General features: G+C 39.3%; 1 protein-coding gene across 2 annotated transcripts in view; it reads right to left on the bottom strand.

The window, feature by feature from the left end:
* The window catches only part of LOC114359298 (sodium-dependent nutrient amino acid transporter 1), a 29,529-nt gene extending 17,947 nt beyond the window's left edge, over window positions 1–11,582 (bottom strand). For both annotated transcript variants that reach the window (XM_028313625.1, XM_028313626.1), the window contains exon 1: window positions 11,453–11,582. In XM_028313625.1, the coding sequence (XP_028169426.1) occupies window positions 11,453–11,521 (69 nt within the window). In that variant the 5' untranslated portion in view covers window positions 11,522–11,582. The remainder of the gene's footprint in view (window positions 1–11,452) is intronic.
* Between the last annotated feature and the right edge of the window lie 8,245 nt (window positions 11,583–19,827).

The raw sequence follows: 19,827 nt of genomic DNA, 5'->3' as shown, positions 1-19,827 counted from the left end.
CGTCAAGCAGCACAATGGGCCTGTATGCCGAGGGTGAATCTGGAGGTTTTCCAATCTTGGGAATCAGACAGAGCCGGCCTTCTTTCCATACCTTAGGGAATCTACCTGTGCTGAGTGACATGTTGAACAGGTCCCGAAGTCGTCCCTCGAGGTGCTGGAGGGCAACCCAAACTACACGTCCGGGAATACCATCAGGGCCAGGGGCCTTACTCTTTCCTTTAAGGCGTTCCATGGCTGTCTCCATTTCCACATCCGAGATGGGTGGAGCAGTAGTAAACACGGGAGCGCGTAAAGGGTGCATGACTGGGGGGGTGTGTGGTCCACAATCAGGGAACAACCCAGACACTACTCGCTCCAAAAGTGGCGGGTCTAGGGTTTCTGAAATGGGGGCAGTCATGGTGCGGAATTTGTTCCTAGCGGTTTTATAAGGACGCCCCCACGGGTCTCTATCTAGGTCTTTCAACATCTCTTCGCGAGATCGTTCCTTTGAAATGTTGATAGCCAACTGCAGCGCCTTTTTATCCTGGAGATAAATTTCACGCAGTTGGGCTTCGTCCTCTGGGGAACGGTTACTTCTGCGGCGGCTCCTTGTAAGCGCCCTGCGTGAGGCGTTACAGGTGGCACGAAGAGAGGCTATTTCCTCGGTCCACCAGTAAACTCCTTTCCGTGGGGGCGGGTGTCGCACCCGTGGCATCGAGGCGTTGCAGACCTCGGTCAATGCAGCCCGGAAACGGGTTGCAGCCTCGTCTACATTATCAGGTGGCGGGCCATAGCACCAATCCTGTATCAAGGACGCATCGCTAGCCATTTCCCTATCAAGCTGTGCCAGGGCCCAACGCGGGAATGTGTAACGATTTGCCCGGTGGGTTGATTGCGGTTGGGAGCGAGTAATCTCGAATCTTATGTAGACGTGGTCAGATAGTGTCTCCTCACCTTCTAAGACGCGCCAGTTCGTAATGTTGCGACCGAGAGCAGGGGTGGCGAACGTTAGGTCCACCACAGATCCCCCCTGCCCGCGAACGCAAGTAAATGCATTCCCTATGTTTATCAGACTGAGGCCTATTTCTGCCGCCCATTCTTCTAGGACTTCTCCACGACTGTCCGTAGAGCGGCATCCCCAGTTACGGGATTTGGCATTGAAGTCGCCCATGACGACGACTTGTAGAGGCGACAACCTCCCTATAACCGGACCGAGGGTCTGCAGGAAGGCCTCAAATTGGGGAACCGTTCGGTTAGGGGAGAAGTACACCCCCATAACGGCCAGATTTTTCCATTTTGCTGCAACATATCCGGGCCCTTTTTCTCGGGGTTCGAGGGGAGGGGTTCGGGAGTCACTTCGACTAACAATGGCGACAGTCTCGTCCGTCGAGCCAGCCCAGTTTGACTGGGTAGAAATGTAGTAGGGCTCAGCCACTACAGCAATGTCAATCTGCCACGCCACCAGGTTTGCCAGGAACAAGTCCTGGGCCCTGGTGGCATGGTTAAGGTTCGACTGGAGAAAAAACGTGGTGGGCCTATCTGTCATCATGGGGGGTCACACTTGTCGTTTCCATTTCTACCGGTTGTGGTTGATCGCCGCCGGTCACCGAAGCTGTTGGGATCTGCACAGCTGGTGCTTTTCCCCTGACAGTGGGGGGCCTACATAATTTCCCCGCCATGATGTGGTCAGAGGCTTTCCCAGCATCCGCACACACCGCACACCGAATCTTTGCCGCACAGCTGTTGGACTTGTGTCCAGGGTGTCCACATCTGAAGCACAGCTCATTACGGGTCAGCGATGAGGGGCATAGTTGTATAGTGTGCCCCAATCCCAGACATTTAAAACACCGCAAAGGGCGAGACTCCAAGAAGGACACCCTTGCCGACGACCAGCCCACCAGGAGGCGGCCAGTGGATAACACCTGCGCTGCAGTCGCAGGGCACGAAACCAAAATGGCACCCACACCTCTTGGCCCGGGACGGATTTCACCCGCCTTGACGGCCTCTATATTGCAGCCAGTTTTTGCTACAATAGCCGCAATGACCTCCTCTTTCGTGACGGAGTCGTCAAGCTCTGTAATGCGGAGGTCGACTTTTCGCACAGGGCGTGCCACTTTGGCAACCCCTTCCAGCACTTCGTTAAGCTTGACCGCTAGTTGGTTAGCTTTTTCATCGTTCTGGGAGCCAGATATCTCCAGCATTCTGGCTCCCGTGGCCGTCCTTCTGCATCGAACATGGTCCATCCCTAGTTCTTCCAGGGAGAGGACTTCCCGCGCTTTCTTAAGGGCCTCGCCGTAGCTGGCTCCTTTTTCAACAGCCTCTGGTTTTAGGGATATCACTACAGCGGAGGTGTGGGGAGGGGCGAGGGATACCCCTCTGTGTGGTCGTTTCCTAGACTTGGGGATCCGTTCTGGGACATTCTGAGAAGCGAAGGAGGATTGAGTGAGAGATTTCTTCTTATTTCTCCTCTGCTTTCTTTTGTGAGACACTGTAGTCCATTGTTCCGTACCTAAACCCGTCGGAACCACAGGGTCCCTTGAGTTCGTGGGTTGCTGGGTCTCAGTTCGACTGACGTGCTTCTCGCTCTCAGTTGAGCGGGATGGTCCGGCATTAGCAGGCAGTTTGGCCGCGTTTCCAGCTTTGGGTCGTTCTGCATTGGGCGGCGGTTTCGCAGAGTTTGGCGAGGCCGGTGGGGCAGCAGCGACCTTTGAATAAGTCCTCTTGTTGCTTGCCTCTGCAGGGGCAGGAGATGTTGGCAGCTGTTTGGGTGCCTTTTTCTTCGCTACCGTCTTAGCAGGGCCAGTAACAGCACTATCAGCCCTGTCGGCTGCAAGGGGCGGCCGAGAGACTGGCATGGGGTTAAGTCTATCTTGCATACCTTCGAAGCGTGCAAATCGAGCATCAAGGCTGGCTTCAATCATCTTGCCGAGGGAGAGAAGCAGTGTCTCCTGGTTGCTGGCATCCATAGTAAGTGTCCCTGTCGTGTCCATAGGAGTGGAGGAGGAGGAAGTTGTCGCAGGTGGAGCGGTAGGTAGTGCCGCAGCTGGAGTTGCAGCTACCCTTTCCGAAAGAGACCTGCGAAGCGATTGGACTTCTTTCATCAGCTCCTCTTTTTCATTCCGGAGGTTTTTGTTGTCCCGCGCAATTTTCCTGGCCTCGCTACTCAGATTTCGCTCTGCCATTTCATCAATTACAACTTGAAGCACATTCCCAGCCTGCTTGAGGGTCTTCTGCATTACTCCTTGCAGATGACCAGATTTGTTTTTGACCTCAGCGACGGCCGAGAGGCATTGGTGCGCTATGTCTCTCAACTGCATCGTGTCTAATTGAGATGGCTCATTGGGTATATCCGGGCATATAATGCCACTCATAGACTCTAGGGATTGGGCTTTTGGAAGGCGAGTAGAAGATCTCGTCTTCTTCTGCGAGGCGATGTTGGAGCCTTCTTCCTCAGCCTTCGTCCCCTTTGTCTTGGTGGCCCGCTTGGTTGACGAGGACATATGTCGACTCGATCTTTTCCCTCTGGTCGCTGTGCTGATCTTCGGAATCGGGGACCCTTCGGATTCCGAATCCGAAGCCCCACCCAGCGAGTAAAAACTGTCACTCTGCTGTTTACGTAGCGAGGAGCGACTACGACGCTTAGGCGCAGCAACATGCTCTATTTGACGGGAGTTTCCCACGTCATTCTCTTCGGCTGAATTGAACGTAGTGTCCGATTCAGCCATCACGTTATCCACCGAATTCATCAGCGATGCTGGTTCAGCCGAGTTTTTGGACGCCTCGCGTCCGGGGGTTGGTCGAGAAAACTTAGATTTTAAATTCTCCATTTTCAATAAGGGGAAAAGTCTGGTTCATCCGGTGGGGCCTCCACCCTCCTTGGAGCCCGCAGTATGGGGAGCCGTAGCCCAGAGCTACCCACCAGATAAAGAATTCTTATGGCCACATTCCAGCTCCATCATCAGACCCTGTTTACATATAGAATTGAAGTAGGTACTCGTGATTTATAAAGTATTTTACTGTAACTTTACATAGTTAGTACCCTAATGTAAATAAATAAATACAAATCAAACGAGTCTCAACTCGATGGAGTCGTTTTATTCCGGAGTTCCTATGGGGTCACTGACTTTCCAGCTCTATCATCAGATCAGCTCCATGTCATCATAATATTGCATTGTCATCCGAATTGCATGTGTATCCAAAATTTTAACTCAATCGGTTGTCGTCAGGAAATGGGTCTAACTAATTCATAGTTTACACACAACATACATTGTAAGCTAAATAAAATAAAATAAAAAATATTATACCATACAAAATGTTCATGGATTTGTAATTCTTGTTAAATATAAATACCTTACTATACGGTGCGCTAGTTTAGAACATTTCGGGCCATCACTTACGCCTGTGTTGAATGACATCGACATCAAGGTTCATCAATTCAAGTTTAAAATAATAGGCAGTAATGTATGAAGAAAGAGCTTCTATTCTGTACCTACCTATGCCCGTGTAATTTTGATCGGTGTCAAATCGGAGTTTTCGTGCGGGGTGCGCGGGTGTTGTGCGATGCGTGAAGGTCAAACGCTCAAGGTCATTGAGGACTCTAATCGCCTTAAAAGAATAAAATAAGAATAAAGAATAACTTCGTTGACAACGTCTTTATCAATATAAATAACTTTCAAATATTTCCGGTGTTTATGAAACAAAAATGTTAGTCAGTGCTGTAACACTGACAGATTTATTGTTATGATTCAATTTATTATTAAATTAGTTTACTATTTATTATTTGGATACTACGAATAGAATACTGACATAAATTGCGCTTGCTCAGACGTTACCCATTTACTATGATTGACTGGCGCACTCGATTTAAAGTATCGAGAAATAAACGATTCTAACCTATATGAAACAATCAATCAATCAGACACTTTTCAGTGAAACCTAACAAGCTGGAAATCGAGTATTTTCATGCGATATTTTTCACCAACTTCCAAGTAACGCTTGTCCGTTTCCGAAGTACTTGTGTTATGCATTACCCACAGCAATTACTTCGAACAGGTTCTTGTTACGACATTGTCGAAGTGTAGCTGTTGACACGATACTGCTATTATACCGAGAAACTATGAATAGTAAAGCGATTTACACCTTCGACTAGTTTTCGTATCAAAATGTCAGTTCGGCTAAAGTTCTTCCCAACTTGGAAAATTTAGTCTGAATGGATCTATATTTGGGTTCTATGAATTATCCTACTTTAAAGTTCTAAGTAAAGTAACTGATTGTGACCTAGTGCAATCAAAATTAAATATTACTAGCGGCCGCCCGCGACTTCGTACGCGTGGATCCCGTTTTACCCCCTTCATCTATCTTACGCGGTTTAGATTTTTTCATACAAATGTTTTTTCCGCTAACTCCCGTTCCCGTGGGGATTTTGCAATATCCTGTTGTAACTAAGCTTTAAGTTTACTAAGGTACCTGCATGCCAAATTTCAAGCGTCTAACTTAAGCGGTTTAGATTTTTCATACAAAAGGATTTTCCCGCTAATTCCCGTTCCCGTGAGAATTTCGAGAATTCCTTTCTTAGTGCACCTCTACGGTACCTAAGCTACGTCCCTTCCAAATTTCAAGCCGTTTAGCCGTTTAGGATGTGCGTTGATATGTCACTAAGTCAGTCAGTTTCTCCTTTTAGCAAAGAATTATTTAAGCAAAAGAATTCCCACTTATTATTATTTATCTAAATATATACAAGATATTCCATGACACTCAAAAATCAGAAAGAAAACCATGCAACTGAAGTATTTTTTTTAAGAATCTAGGATTGTAACCTTATTGTATAAGGGATCAGCGGCCATTTTTTTATTTGTGAGTCCTACTCGTACTTGGCTGGTTTTTTGGATTCGTTTATGAATTTTAGCGCAATTTAACACGTTATACGCCACGCGACTCACCGGTGAGTCTCGAATAATAAAAATTTATATTGTGTTTAGTGTCTCGGCAGTCACCGATTTAATAAATAATGCAATAATAAGTATATTTTTCTGAAATATAAATGCAGTGGTTAACTTAATGCAATCCAAAAATCTGTTTATTTATTTCAATTATTGCCCAGTATGTAATTATAAAAAGACTTCTTAGGCCAAGGTTAGGTAATTGGAATGCAGTAGACTTAGCAATGTAATTATGTGCAATTATATTAATAATACGGGGATAATACGTACAAGTGGTTTAGTCGGCCGTTTGGTGTAGTGGTTCAGAACGGACTACTATGCCGAGAGGTCCCGGGTTCGATTCCCGGCCGGGCAGAAATTGAAATGATGAATTTTAATTTCTGTGACGGGTCTGGGTGTGACTATGTATAATATTTATGTATTTAAAAAAAAAAAGTATATAAGTAGTATATCCGTTAAGCTAGCACCCATAACACAAGCATTAAGTTGCTTACTTTGGGGCTAGATGGCGCTGTGTGAAATTGTCCAAAGATTTATTTATTTATTTATTTATTTATTTATAAGTGGTGATTAGTTGTCTAATTACTTTCGTTGTCATTTTGCGATGATTAATAATTTCACTTGTTACTAGTTTTTGAATAGACCTATTATAGATGACTCTATTTCAAAAAGTTTTATCTTTTTGCCGTCTACTTTATACCATACGATCCATAGCATCAAATTCCTCATAATATCATTAGATTTTTTATATACATTTTTTCCTGGTCCCATGAGAGTTTGGCTTTTCTTACGGAAAATTTAGCCTTTAATGGTCAAATTATTGGTTAGGTTTTCATCGGTGGTCAAGCTATAGGTCTTGGCTAACATCAGTAGGAACAGTTATCTTAGTCAATTTAAGCTAGCCTCTGATGGATTCAGGGTTGAAGAATGTATCTAGGTAAGTACGTACTCATTTGACTGAAAACGTCCATCGAAAATAATACTGCCTTTACTGCCTTTAGCTTTCAGCCTCCAGCCTTAATAAGGAGAATAATTATAAAAATATGATAATGCCATTGTTGCATCTTCTTTTAAAAATATTCGCCAAATTCCTGAAGCATTATTTACTTTCTCAGGAAATTCTAGAGAACTGTCTGAGAGCCGGGGTTATTCAACATAAATAACAAGCAAGTCCGCGTTTTCCGGGAGCTGGCAACACAGCCGAAGTTGCTGTATTAATGTTGCCACTTAATTATTTCTGCGAACTACTTTAAAAACATTGGATGGGCTTTTCTTATATTTTGTTTATGCTAATTATACTTTTAATCACTTTGGCTTTCTTATTTTATGGTTTGGACTTATTGAGAGTAATAAGTTGGTTCGTTGTTTAATACAAATATTTGAACGTGAAAGATCCAACAAGATCTTTAGTATGGGCTAATATTAAAGAGTATTATAACAAATACTGATAATTAATTTATAGTTATTAGTTTTTCTTAAATTGTAGAGTAATAAGCAAGAATTTATCTTACATGACTTTTCTTTAAAATATACGAGTATACGTAATAATAAGTAATAGAATCTGTTAGAGCAAACGCCCTTTAGCAACAATCAATATTTTCATTAGAAACCCGACCCTATTAACGTTACCCAGAACTTTTAGAATTTAAATCTAATTTACCTCTACACGTGTAGGAAAAAAGATCACTCAAGATCGGATTCATTTAAATTCTAAAACAACAACTAGGTAGGTATATTCAATGAATTTGCACCAGAAGTAGATTTTTCCTTGTTTAGTCGTGTAAGAATGACAACCATGACACATTACCATAATATTGTCTTTGCGTTTTCAAGGTTTTAAACGGATCAAGACTGATAATTTTCATTATGCACGTTAATTAATTATTTAAGTAAATAAGGTTTCATTCTTTCGAGTAATACTTATACCTCGAACACGACATTTCACTTAAAAAGTAATTTATTATTTTTGAAACTTTTATTAATCGTGTTTGTAATTAATTTTGCGAATTTAAAGTTTTTTATTATGATAATCTGTTTTCTAATCGAAGGACTAATTGCTTGCGTAAAAAATAAGTAAATGAAGTATCAAGGTTAAGAAGATATAAAAAATAGCTATTTAATTAAAGATTACTTTAGTGAAAATCCGATGTTTTATGTGTATAGGTAAAGCGAAAATATACCACTCACTGATTAATACGAAATCTTAGAAACTATAACACCTTGGTATTGAAAGGCAGGTAGGATCCTTATAGATAGGGTATAGACATCCGCTAAGAATTTAACGAAACTCCACCCCTAAGAAGTTAAAACCGTGGACCCCCCACGGGTACGAAGTCGCAGGCGGCCGCTAGTTACAAAGTTCATTGATCATTATTTTATTGAAGGTTTTATAACGCACCTAGATTTCATATAATTAACGACAAAAAAAAAGAATTCATTTCAAAATAAAGATGCATTGTTAAGTCAATAAGGAATAGAAGGAAATAAAATGATATCATCCAAGTAAACCGACCGTTATTCAACTACCATGTGACTTAACGCTGTACAACCGATAAATAACGATAGTGCGAAATGGTGTTTATTGTCAATTGAAGGTCGGAAACGAACCTTGTTATGTCTTAAGTGTATCATTATTGTCTAATGGCCATTAAGGAAGAATGTTTTAAGAGTTGTAGGAAGTAGATACATTTTTAAGGTTCCATACCCAAAGGGTAAAAACGGGACCCTACTTGTATTACTGAGACTCCGCTGTTTATCTGTAACCAGGCTAAATCTCATGAACCGTGACTCATGAGCCTGTTCAAACGTGGTCGCCCCAGGCAAACTTGGCGGCGCACTGTAGCAGACGAGGCGAAGAAAATCGGCAAGACCTGGAGTGAGATCAAACGCGAAGCTCAAGACCGAACGCGATAGAGGACTTTTGTGGACGCCTCTTCCTGCCTCATCTAGGGGACATAGGATCTTAAGTCAAGTAACAACCTGTTGCAACAAAAAACACTAAAAATAATAATACCTACTTAAAACAGAAAAAAATATTTAAGAGGGACTCCCATGCAACAAACGTGACTTTTTTCCGTTTTTTGCACGATATTATGTCAAATGTTGTATAGATAATGTTACGGAACCCTTACCGCGCAAGTTCTAATCGCACTTGACCGGTTTTTTTTTCTTTAAGCGATTGTTCTTGTCCGTGATTAAAACTAGGAGGCAAGATATAGAGATAGACACAGAACACTTCCTGTAGAGACACTTATAAAGCCGGGACCCTCAGCTTATTCCATGGGTCAGTGACGTCATGATGTTAAATTTATTCAACCATAATTTAATGGGGCATTAGACCAGAAAGTAGAAAGAAATGGGGATTCTTGAATGGTATGGTAATATTTTTAGCAAATAATGAGATCAAAATTCTAACTGATATTGTGCGAATTTAAGTGTGACATTGAACTTTTTTTATATTTGACCGCAATCACAGGTGCAGTTTTGAATGAATACGTACATACGTGTCCTGTAAGTGCGTATTCAATCTCACCTTAAAAACACTGTTAGTGTTAGAGGATTTTTTTACGTATGAGAAGGCAGTTATTTGACCACAATCGCACCTGGTGTTGAGATGCAGTCTAGGATGGTACATATCTGCCCTGTAAGTGCCTTTTCACTCTCGCCTTGAAAAGGCCCTGATATTCAATTTTATGGTTCATAGGCGAACAAAATGCCGATATAATGCGATATCTTAATCAATATTGTTTTTATATCATCTCCAGTCTACCCTGACAGCTTAGGTGGAAACTTAACTACGTTGATGGTTATGAAAATCCGATGCCCCTCAATCCCATAATCTTTAAAGCAGCACGCAAAGTCGCAGGAAACAATTATACGTTACATCACACGCTACCATTGACACGAAGAAGAAGCGTCCATCCATAGACATAATATTTTCCATAGACTTTTTTTTTACTCAAACTTAATCTTTTTATATGCGGAATAAGGCAGGTATTGGACCACAATCACACATGTTAAGTGAGATGCAGTCTAGGATGGTACATATCTGCCCCTGTAAGTGCCTATTCACTCTCGCCTTGAAAAGGCCCGGATTATAGAGTTCAGGAAAGACAGCAGCAGGCTACGAAATTCCAGTCCATAGCTATAAACTAACTTAGAAATAAACTAACAGCGGAACAAACAAGACAGCAAAATATTCGAGAAAACCATATCACGGTCGGCGTTAGTTTTTACTTTCATTTTGTATCGTCTCTGTGTTAATTAAATTAACTTGTAAATACTTTCAGTGCTCTATGCCGCTATTATCTTGTGGATAGCAAGGTTATATGCTGATTACTACACTTCTATTATAGTTAATACTTAATTGAAACGGTTTGCAATGATGCCTAATGGATATTTAATTAATTTTATTATAATTAGAAGATTAGAAGAGTTAGAATGTTATTATTATCAAATAGAAGTGGTGTATCTACATTTTGCTAATTTTAAATAAAGAAATGAAATGTATATGTTACTGTAAAAGCTCGAACTACGGTTAATCTTAAGATTTAAGTGTAAGTCTTAGGATTTACCGACATGAGTTGGTAAATGTAAGTATTTCTGAAAATACGACGATTTTTTCGAGCTTTTACCATTCGAATTCAGTATATGCTAGGCTTTACCTCTGTCAGCAGGTAGATGTTGGTTTTAAGAAAAAAACAATGAGTAATTCTTAATGGGGAATTATAAAACGATCGACTAAAAATAACTTAGCGACTGATGATGGCGTACTGTTTTAATAACTTGAGCGGTATGAATTTGAATAACCGAAAAATTAACTTAACTAACGACGAATATTGATTAATAAATCAAATGCAGAACGAGCTTACAAAGAGTGGGTTATGTTTAATCCATTTTAGATATTAAAATACTGTCCGTGCGACTACCTACTAAATGAGCGACTAGAAATACAAAGAGGGCAACTTCAATATTAAGATAGATTCGATTTTTTCCAATTGAAGTAATTTCTGATGATGATGATGATGATGAGATGCCCTGAGAACGTTATGACATGTTTTGTTTTTCAACATTTACCGTGCCATTAATGTAAATCCTAAGATTTACCAACGAAATGGTTGTAAGAGTTCGAATCGCAAACCTTTTGGGACATTTACCATTAGGAATTGGTAGATCTTAGGTTTTACTGGAATATCTTAGGATTTACTGCAATTCGAGCTTTTACAGTAACATATAAATTATGTGTTATGCGAGTCATACAATGAACAATCTATGATACCACATTCTACGGAATGAACGTTTTATTACATATCAAGCTGTCTTAATGTATGTGTACCTCATATACTGACCTGCAGACATAAAAGTACAATAATAATCACTGAATTTGAATTTGAAAGTATTACTTTATCCACAACGTTCTCAATTCAACCCTATTTAAAAACAAAATCCTACCAAATCGGATCTGCTCACTCAATAACCGCCACAAACACAGACTATTTAAGGCTTATTTTCCACAAACACTGAAACCACATTACCCAGCCCTGGTTGGTACATCTGCTACGGCTAGTGGCGCACCGTAGGCCGTACGGCCTGGCCGCTGCCATATAACTCGCGGGAGCAACGTAAGCGCGCGACTCGTGCGCACTGCACTTAACACTGAACGCTAGAAGGCTACCGCTAGGGATGCGCACGGTCATCGTACGGATTTATTACGTTGGATTAATGAATGTTAGTCAATAATTAGCTTTTGGGTCCAATTATAAGCTAAATAGTTTTTTAAAATTTTGGTAGTTTAAAATGGTACTTAAATTTTTTGTTATTTAAATAACAGGAAGAAATATTTCAATGTCGTTCAATTATTTTAATGGTACGAAAAACTATTATGTAATTTGGAAGATTTATTATACTTTACAAAATATATCATTGGCGGATTTATATCACTAATTACATCATTATCACGTTTTAATTGCAATGATTAGTAAAACAAAATAATGGTTCACGAAACGAATATGTTGTTAATACTGCGTAACTAAGCGATTGTATGACCTGAGAAACCTTACGAGCATCAACAGGCGACCGGAGTGACATTATTGCATTAAGCATGAACCCTGGCCTTCGTTCAATGTAGTTTGTTGGCAGTTCCTACTGGAAAAATAGTTTTGCAGTGGTAAAGTATGCTGAAAAGCATTGTCAGTTTACTATTATTACTTTTAAAAAATGATTTAATTTTCCGAGATAATACAGTATTTTTCCTTAAAATGAATTTATTACGTTCTGTTTTGTCTTACGAAATTTTATTTATAAAATATCAATTTCAATGCTGTTCAGAAATCTAATTGCAAAATTCCACGAAACCACCCTAGTTATTTTATTTTAAAGAAATAATAAAAGTATTTTTATCAAAATTTCAATTGTTGTTATCCAACACTTCCTTATTGTCCAATTAATTGATTTCAATAAATTACTTAATTAACACAACGGAAGTGAACTTATCGACACGTCCCAACACTAGTGCGCCGGAGTGCGCCACGCTAGACCGCGTGCGGCGCAACTCGGTTATGGAAATGAGCGTTCGAGTAAAAATAAAAACACTACACAATTATCACGTTATGGTCACTGCATCTGACCATCTGAAGGGTCTTTACTTTTCAAATTAGCGGGTGCAACGATTTTTAGAAACTTAGTCTAATCTACTCCCGCAGTTTGGTTTTTTTGTTGCGATATTGTATGCAAACGTTGGTTACACAATGTTTAATTGGTATTCTAGGTAATGCTGCACTTTCTAGTGAAAAGTGGCGTACCTATAGTAATGAGTTAAATACGCATTTTAAATTAACAACAACACAATTAATCAGTTCTATAATATTTTTAGGGCTGATTTTTCAATCGTCGGATAAATTTTAACTGCAGAATAAGTTTGGCACATTGACAGTTTCAGTATAGAAAATATGTCAAAATGACAAGTTTATTCTTCAGTTAAAAGTTATCTGACGATAGAAAAATCGGCCCTTAGAAGAAGTTCTGTGGGTCTAGACAAAGTGCAAATTATAATCGCAAACCAGTCGAAAAATGGTCGAAAAGCCCTTTTTTTGTATGGAGTTTTGACGGATTCGATTTTCGATTCGATCAAAAAGTGCGTTTTGTCTAGGGGGGCTGTAAACCACGATACGTATGATTGTTTTAAAAAATTATATGTCAAGCACTGAACAAAAAGTCTTCATAATAATCAAGCACTGAGCAAAAAGTTTCGATTATTTGGTTTACAAACTCAAAGGAAGTTGAAAAAATGCAATTCCCACGCAAACAAATTGTAATTAGCAAACTGATACGGCAATTTTATCGATTTATTTTATAGATTTAGATGTAACTCTATGAAGGTGAGGGTAAGACATCTGAGAAGGTGTTGATTCTAAGGCAATGGAAGAAGACAGACAGATAGTTAACGTGTTCATTACTGTGACAGTGATCTAGGTAAGGCCGTTGTAAAATTACTTGATGAGATATTGCTTTTACGATTTTCGACTACATTACTACGTAGGTACTTCTTGGTTTTGATAGACTTGAAACTTGAGCCCCAGGTGGCAATCGAACCCACGACGTTTCGCTTGCTTGGAAACCGGTGGTTTATTTGCTCAGAACATTTTACCAGTTAGAAATTAACCTGTAAATAGTTAATCTATAGTTAATCAATATTATAAAGAGGAAAGATTTGATTGCTTGTTTGTGTTGAATAGGCTCCGAAATTACTGAACCGATTTGAAGAATTCTTTCACCACAACCCTACCTTAATCCCGATGAATATAGTCTATACAATATTTTCAAAAAGGGCGGTACTAAGTTCGCTGGGTCAACTAGTTGTAGGTAATAAATAATTCTGTTGAAAATAACGTGAACCTGTTGCATAGGTTTAAAACCTCAATGTAACCACTAAACCACCTTATCTGGTGTTTAGCGAGTCATGTCATCGTTGTTCACGAGATTATCATAAAATACGGGTATTAGCTTCTTACGTAACTCTAAGGGCTCTAGCAGACTTGCTACATTTCAGAATTTGCGATTAGTGTAGTGTAGTTTTTGTATTAGTTCCTGTCTCTATCATTAATGTCATTAAATAATTATCACTAATACGATTTCGTGATCTCTTCATTACATTATCATTACATAAGAATTGAAAAAAGTTTTCAAAGTATAGTACATACTCATTACTTACTTTGGATGTAGGTGTTGAAGTGTAAAAATGTCATAGGATCGTCATCTTATTCCAGCTACAGGTGGTTCTCTGCTGAACATCGTCTCTCCAAATGATTTACAAATTGGGCGGTTGAAAGATATCTATATCCAGTGCCTTCTTGCAACTTTTAAAGTCATCTGTCTGTCCTGTGGTCATTTATTCACTAATATTGGTATGCCGTAGTAGCAAGTGCAGGCCAAAAGTTTCGCTTTACAAATAAATAGTTGAATTTGATTTGGAAAATTGCAAGTGCTGAAAGTAGCGTGTGTTCAAGTATCCTAAGTCATTGTTATCTTAGCAGACACTATTAAAGACTCAAATTATTTTACAAGCTATAAAGATATTGGTTTGTGTGCGGAAATATGTAATGAGTAAGTATGAGTTAATTACACCAATATTAATTGAGCTTAGTGATGCAACGAAAATATCGTGTTTTTTTTACGATGCGACCAATTAATTTAGATTAATGGTTTTTGTATAATAATAATTAGATTACCAACATCACACATTTTCAGAATAAAATAAAAATAAAATCCGCTTTAATACCAACCACGGTGTCATTATATTTAGTTTTGTAGTTTAAACCGTTCTTTAAAGGTAGCTCGTGAGTCAGTAATCAAACATTTTATTAGTATGTAGGTAGTTGATCATCTGAACAAACAATACGCTGCGTCATTATTTACTACTCACTGAAAATAAACTTCGTTATCTTGTACTGAAATGATAATATTGTTTTAACGCGTCTTCGACTTTGGTGCAGGACAAGGTCAAAAAAATTATGACTAAGAGCACTTAATTATTACAAAGAAATGCAACTGCAAAGTATTTAAACTAAATGTAAATAAAAGGGTAAAGTAGTATGCGCAAACGAAAAATATCTTTGTAACAGGTGTTTTTGTCTTTTTCGCAATTTTTGCTATTTAGTTATAGGTTTTCGCTTAACTCAGTCAAGCTTGAAGTATGGGAACGGCACGGGAGGGGTGACATTGACATAATATAACATGACAGAGCAATTATTGAGGTCTTAAAAACAACCTTCTGTGGCACTCTTATACCTCAATACTGATAACTGAGTACTTAACTCAATCAGTGCCTGAGGTACCATGATCATGGTCTACCATGATGGTGTTGCTATTGCAAACTCCTGCAACGTTAACGATTTGTGAACACGTATTGTAATACTTCATTAACTGGTCGCTCGTATATACCTGGCTTAGCAATTTCGCCCGAATTCACTTCAGCTCCAAACTTTACAAGTGAAAACCATTTTCGTCGGAAAATACGCATTCTGAGTTCAATGGCCAAACTTCCATAAAAAAGGTAAATAACCTGTCCATGAAAATCCCCGACTTTTTAGACACCCTCGACTCTAAACTCTGAGCACGTGCCATAGTTCTTTCTGAGCGGAATTGCCCCCAATAACACCGTAAACCGATTGAATCCAAACCTTTTCGGTCCGTAACACGTTACATTTTGGCACAAGACGTGTCACCGCAGTGATTCTTGAAGAAAATCTGAAAATTTCCCAGTACACTTTGTATGGACCACGTCACGTGGTGGACGCGCGGCAAAACCTTTTACATCAATTTTCGTATTACCAATGGATTAAATCCAAGGGTTATCCCCGCAGGAAACTTTCCGATTGGATTGGGAGAACGGTTGTCGTGAATCAATGTTATAAAATTTGTATTCAGGTGGCCGCCTCACTTTCCACCAGGTCTTGGATCGATTTAAAAATACACGTATTTTCAATGGGTGTGTTTTTATATTTTTGGCTTCTGTGTTTATGTGTTTTCTTTCATTATACAGTCTTTTCTTTGGTAGTTTATAAACGAGTATAGTATTATGATAAAAAATATAATTATTTGATAATATCTAATTATTTAAACCATCTACTTAATGAATATGGTGAGTTACAACAGTTAAATGTGCTTAACATCAATTAGTAAAATGGAATGAATAAAAAACTAATTTTCCGTATTGTTGTCATTGTGCCAACAATATGCCGTATACCTAATACCTCTTTTAGTTCCAGGTGTTACGTCACATAGCAATATTTTGTAATATTTTAGGTGCCATACAAAACATGAAAATGATTACTGGTTTTACAATAAGGTGCTAATTTTCAGTACATGCTGACCCTGATCTTGACTTAAATAGGTACCTATTAAGGTATATTGGATATACACAAAATATATGTAACAGCTATCATTATACCTACATATTTCAAACCTTTGTCGAATAGTTGTGGTAGCAACTTGCGAGTTCAAATCTCTGAGGGTTTTAGTGTGACAAGAGCAAAAACTTATACACGGAACTGATGTTTATAGTAAACATGTATAGTACATTATTTGTATGTATATTAAAGGTTACCTAAATTCTTGCTAAGTTTAGTTTGGGGCTATGTACACTAACTTTATTACAGTGTCTAAATGAATTGAAAATTATAATGAGTAAGTTCTTGATTTATAATTTCACCCAAAAAGTGAAGATGCGAAGGAGCTTGCTCAGAAGATTCCTATTTAATTTAGGTATTTCAGGAACACTAACGAGTCTACCGCCCGTATTCACAAACGATGCTTGCTTAAGTGAAGCAGAAAATCTAACGCACAGCGTTGAATAGTGTCACCCTGTGCGTCCACGCGCACTGTGAGACCTCATAGTAATGTTTGTGAATTCGGGCGTAAGTATAATAATCCCATCCCAACTATCCCAACTACTGTCTGTCTGTCTGTCTGTCTGTCTGTTACGCTTTCCCGCTTAAACCTCGCAACCGATTTTGATGAAATTTGGCATAGAGATAGTTTGAGTCCCGGGAAAGAACATAGGATAGTTTTTATCCCGGTTTTTGAAACAGGGACGCGCGCGATAAAGTTTTTCTGTGACAGACAAAATTCCACGCGGGCGAAGCCGCGGGCGGAAAGCTAGTGACTAATATATAACAAACTTGCTAATGTACAGTTGACAGCACATGAGACTGTAAATTTTTTTAGAAATGTAGCTCTTATTGCAACCACATAAGACACCACAGTGTTCCTGTACCTGTAACTTACAATACCTTATACCCTCGACCAAAATTCACAAGGATCACAGCCAAAAACCTCGAAATAGAAAAACTAACTCAAAAATCACCAATTAACTGTCAATTTGCGAACAAAATCAGAATCCAACCGTCGATCCCGATCGAAATCCCTATCTCGCGATAGCATCGCACGTACGGACGTATTGTCCTTAATCCCATTGTGTGGCAACTCCGCGATTGTTCTAAGGAGAATTAATAGAAGTTCCTCTTACCACCGAGCCCTATTGTACCCTGATTTATCGAGGAAGAACAATAATAAATCAAATGAAAATTGCTCCCGTGCGCCTGTAACCTAGTGCGGATTAGTGTATGAAAGTTCGGGAGGTAATTAAAATGTAATTTATTAGGTTTGGATAAAAAGGTAAGGTTCGGCTTGCGGTTAAAGGAAAAAGGTGGTGTCCAATAAGATTGTATTATCACAGTATTACGCTCTTTAACACGCGAAATCTAATACCTTCATAGCATCAGAAGGGAATGAGTGAGATAAGTACACACTATAATAATTTTTGAAAATGTAACTATAAGGCTCTTCACGCGAACATACCATAGCCTGCTATTCTGGTTCTCTGACAAAACGGGACTACTCCCACTTCTCGTTCCCACCGCTGCAACTCCTGTGTAGCCAGGATCTACAGCTTGACCGCCAATAAACCCAACCAGTAAAGTCAAGTTTGTCCAGGGGGAAAGTTAAACTGTCACTGGACCCGCAACAAAATTAATCAGAATGTTCTTCTGGAGGAGTTACTTGAAAAAAATAAATCATAAGTTTGTAAACCCACTTATAGTTATTGCGATACAGTTCTGCGAGCCCAGTGCAATAAGTACTACTGGTCCTTGTATTGTACCTAGTTTCTCATGAAAATAAGTATTTTATTTATTTTAGTTTGAAGTTAGGTTCTCTGACAAAAGTCAACCTGAACCCTCTCACTGACAAAATCACCCCCAACTTTTCAGCGCCAGTAAGACCGTTGCTAACTGTCGATTAGTTAGTCCTGTCCAAAAACGCCTGTCCCTTGATCGGGGTCGGCTATTAGCGAGCGAGCTCATCAATCAACGCATTGACCGTGTGATTTATCGATGACCCCCTACCTGGGATTTGGACCGTACATTTGCCATGGATATCTACATAAAAAGCCGTTATCCCCGTCTTAGGGACTAGTGGTAGTCGGATTTTTGGTCAACTTGGCGTTATTCGTCAGATATCAGATTGTAAAGGCTTGTTCCCAGGGCAATCCAGTTCATGCAAAACTGGACCATCGTATAAACACACATAATGTGTGTTTGAAATTCGAATTACAGAACAGTGTGCCTACCATGAGTTTACGTTAGGTGTGCTCGCTAGCGACTGCGTAAAAAAATGACATTTAAATGTATGACATATTGTGCAGTGTCCCTAGCGGCTACTTTCAAGAAATAAAATCTTCATATAATTTTTTGACGTATTCGCTAGCGAGCTCACCTAACGTAAACTCATGGTAGGCACACTGATCGGTTTTTTGCAGGACATTGCAAATGGGATGTTCATGTGAACGTTAATATTAAAACACGTTTTTTTTAATGCAAGACAAGGCAGGTGTTTGACCGCAATTGCACCTGATGTTAAGGTGCAGTCTAGAATGGTAAAAATCTGCCCTGTAAGTGCCTATTCACTCTCGCCTTGAAAAGGCCCGGATTATAGTGTTCAGTAAAGACAGCAGCAGGCAGCGAGTTCCAGTCCCTAGCTGTTTGCATTATAAAAGAGTCATCGAAACGCTAAACAAGATCCTGAAAAAAAACGAGAAGTTGCAGTGGCAAAACCCTAACGGATCAGCTATTTTAAGGTCAAGATGATCATGGTAATCAGCTAAGTAAAAGCATTTTCGAAAATGTTTTATAATTACTGACAGTTAAAGAAAAGGTAGCAGGAAAGGCAATCTGCTAATAGCTTGATCGAAACAGAGGCACGAGACCTTCGTCGCACTATAGAGATGAAACTGGTGAAAGGCTGCAAACCAATCCAACTATGCAAGAGCGACAAAGGCTCCATGTGCGTGCATATTGTGCATGCACAAGAACGATACTTTACTAAGGTAATGGAAGTGATGGAAGATACTAGAAAGAAAAACAATTTTAAAACAAAAGGCTGGAAGTTTTTTTTTTATTTAGTCTGGATTTAATTTGTTACTAAAGACGTCTAGTATAACCCTTTTCAAGAAATACACACACCGGCAGATTTAGAGGAACGGAAAAAAAAGCATCAATATCATCATTATTTTAGGAAAAAAAATGCCTAATTATGACATTATTTTTTAATTTAATTCTAAATATGAAAAAAATAATTGCCAACAGTATATTTTTTTAATTATTTTGTTTAAATTACCCCATCAACAGTTTCGTTGAGTGTTTTGAATTGAATGAAGCTTTTGCTAATTTGGATTTCTTTTACGTGAAAGATGTTTTTTTCTGAGAATTTTGTTGTGTAAGCATTCAGTTACTTATAAGGGTTTATTATGCCCAGCTTAGCACCGTCAGAAATCATTAAGGCAGATGAAATGAGAAGTAACGGCCATGCATACAAATCGGCTGCCGTAAGACGTCGTTGATCAGTATCGACCACC

Source organism: Ostrinia furnacalis, unplaced genomic scaffold (genome assembly GCF_004193835.3).
Source record: "Ostrinia furnacalis isolate ACB-3 unplaced genomic scaffold, ASM419383v2 OfSCF4295, whole genome shotgun sequence".
Taxonomy (NCBI): Eukaryota; Metazoa; Arthropoda; class Insecta; order Lepidoptera; family Crambidae; genus Ostrinia; species Ostrinia furnacalis.
This window is presented reverse-complemented; position numbering and strand designations above follow the sequence as displayed.